Source organism: Rhodamnia argentea, chromosome 4 (genome assembly GCF_020921035.1).
Source record: "Rhodamnia argentea isolate NSW1041297 chromosome 4, ASM2092103v1, whole genome shotgun sequence".
Lineage (NCBI taxonomy): Eukaryota > Viridiplantae > Streptophyta > Magnoliopsida > Myrtales > Myrtaceae > Rhodamnia > Rhodamnia argentea.
In genome coordinates, this window is record NC_063153.1 from 4,690,998 (window position 1) to 4,693,629 (window position 2,632).

Below are 2,632 nucleotides of genomic sequence, written 5' to 3' on the forward strand. Positions count from 1 at the left end.
AGATTTGACAGTGGAGCTTTCTAATCATACGGCACAGTCGTGCAAGCATTTTCCTTATTATATAACATAAACTTGGTTTAATCACTGGATTTAGCGTTTTTTTTTTTCTTTTTGGCCTCATTACCTATTCAGCTCTTGTCACTTTATTTCATAAACCTAATTTGTAAATCAAATATTTGCAACCCTAACATTATTATTGAACAAGTGGAAAGAAAAAGAACAGGGAAAACACGAGGTTAAGTGGTTGCTCCACATACAACAAAGTGACCTCTCCCGACATTTGTGCTCTCTCTCTCTCTCTCTCTCTCTCTCTCTTCCTATATATCTTCTCTTCTGACCCTTTTCAAATGTTATCACCATCTCAACAAATTCTCTCACTTTCAGTCTTCGCTCATCTCTCTCCTTTCACTGCAAAAACCAAGTCTCACCCCATCTCTATTCAATCTATTCTGGTGTTTGGTCTGCCCTAGACCGGAAGCCCTTGAGTTTCTTGAGCCATATACCTCCTTCAAGATCACACCCATCTATTATTATTGCAGCAATATGGATGGGTTTAGCTCTCAAAGGCAAGACTCGATGAAGAGGGGGTTCCAAGACAGGAACTTGCCCATCTCATCCATGGACAACTACTTCGCGAAAGTCATGGCCGCCGCTGCCACTCCACCTTCCTCCTCGCCGGCCTTCGTGAAGAACCCTAGCAGCAACAGCAAGATCCCGAGCTCTATCGGGTTCGACGACGATCTCGTTGCTGCGGTCGTGCCGCCAGTGACGGTGGCCATTGAGGGCCGCTCGATCTGCCACCGCATCAGCCTCCACAAGCACGACAGCTACCAAAGCCTCGCCAGGGCGCTGAGGCAGATGTTCGTGGACGATGCTGATGTCCCGGACAAGGATCTCAACCTGTCCAATGCTGTCCCCGGACACCTTATCGCCTATGAAGACATTGAGGATGATCTTCTTCTTGCTGGTGACCTTAATTGGAAGTAAGTTGTTTCTTTTACTAATATTTGACATAAATCTTTGGCTTCTCTCTCAAAATTTGGCATGTTCGACCCATGACTATCCAATAGGAACTTTTATTACATACCCGGCAGATGAAAACCTAACCCTTTTGGTTCTATCTTCGAGTAGGGACTTCGTACGCGTGGCGAAAAGAATCCGGATCCTGCCGGTGAAGACAAATTCGAGGAAAGGAAGAGGAGGAGCATGAGAGCTGCTGTGTTAGCCTGGGATTTTTGTTGAGGGTTTTGGTGAGATGAAGGCGACAGGAACTAGTATGAGCTTGAGAGAACCACAAAGGGAAAAAAAGAGAAAAAAGGAAAAAGAATAGAGGAAGATATATTTTGTATCTTATGGAGTCAGATCGAATGTCCTTTTAATTCTTGGGTATGAACTTTCTTGACTGTCATATCTATACGGTTCTACTTCGATTTCTTTCTTCTTGGGTCTTTTTCTCATGACTCAGCTCTAAGTTGAACCAGTGGAATTTATTCTCTCTTTAGATTTGCCGATTACTTAGGATTGTCTTCTCGTGTCCAAAGATGGAGAGAGGACTGGAAGCATGCAAATTACTAATTTCTCGATCGCCACTCTTCGGGGCTATACGACTATGTTAATCGACCTTTTGATCCACATTTTTCCCCTTAGTTTATGTTTCCTGCACAAGGAATCAAGATATAGTTGGAATAAACTATGATTGATTCATAAAATCAATATAATCTTTAATGTACACAACAAAACCTCATTGAGGATTAACTGACCCGTTTGTTTAGAATTCACCGACTGTTGGATGTCATATCGTCCATACATGAACTTTGAGAACCGGTCTTAGAATATTAGCATAACAAATATATAGTCTGTCCTTCCTTGATTTGCCTGTACACTTAATGGTCAAAATTGGTGAAACCGTACATGTAATTAACTTGAACAAATACTAAAATAAATATCACGGTCCAACTAAACTCTTGTATAGTTTAAAGCTTTTGGAGTGAAGGGATGTATGAATATGTAATCTTTGGCCAAACAAAAAATCAAAATCAACTCCAAAAACCCTTTTGTTTTCCGAATCTTCTCACGTACCATGTTGCAGATTTAGTTGTTCTGTTTTGGCACCTCAACATGCTTATGAGGATGTGCTGAGATATACACAGTTAGCCTATTTGCCAAAAAGTGGTTTGTAGTTAATAATTGTAGCTAGGGTTACTGTGCTTCCCACGGGAGTAAATGCTTAGGCGAGAGAAAAGATAAAGGTCGTACCGAAATTGGAAGAGCGTCTTCCATCTGCATTACATTTCTGTGTCTTGTCTGTAATTTTTTTTTTCTCTTTTTGGGCATCAAGACCAGAGCTTCTTTCCTGCTCCAAAGAATGTCGTCTAACGATATTCAAAGGTACGACGATTGTTTAGGGCAATATTTTTTACGTACAAGCTTAAAGAATTCGTGTCTTGTTCTACTTATCGTGATGTTTGATTGCTCTGACAAGACCTCATGGATGGAGACTGACAAACAAATTCATCATACATATATTTATATAGTCTTTAACAAAATGTATATATAATACGTACAAATGTATCATGAAGTTAGGCATGCACATGCAAATTACTAGCTTTTAGCATACGTACAATTTCTGGAA

General features: G+C 40.5%; 1 protein-coding gene across 1 annotated transcript; it reads left to right on the forward strand.

The window, feature by feature from the left end:
* The first annotated feature begins 322 nt into the window (after window positions 1-322).
* Window positions 323-1,501, forward strand: LOC115750775 (auxin-responsive protein IAA33). The gene is made up of 2 exons (XM_030688329.2): window positions 323-983; window positions 1,132-1,501. The coding sequence occupies exons 1-2, from the start codon at window positions 544-546 to the stop codon at window positions 1,208-1,210; spliced, it is 519 nt and encodes a 172-aa protein (XP_030544189.1). The 5' UTR covers window positions 323-543; the 3' UTR covers window positions 1,211-1,501.
* Window positions 1,502-2,632: the final 1,131 nt, after the last annotated feature.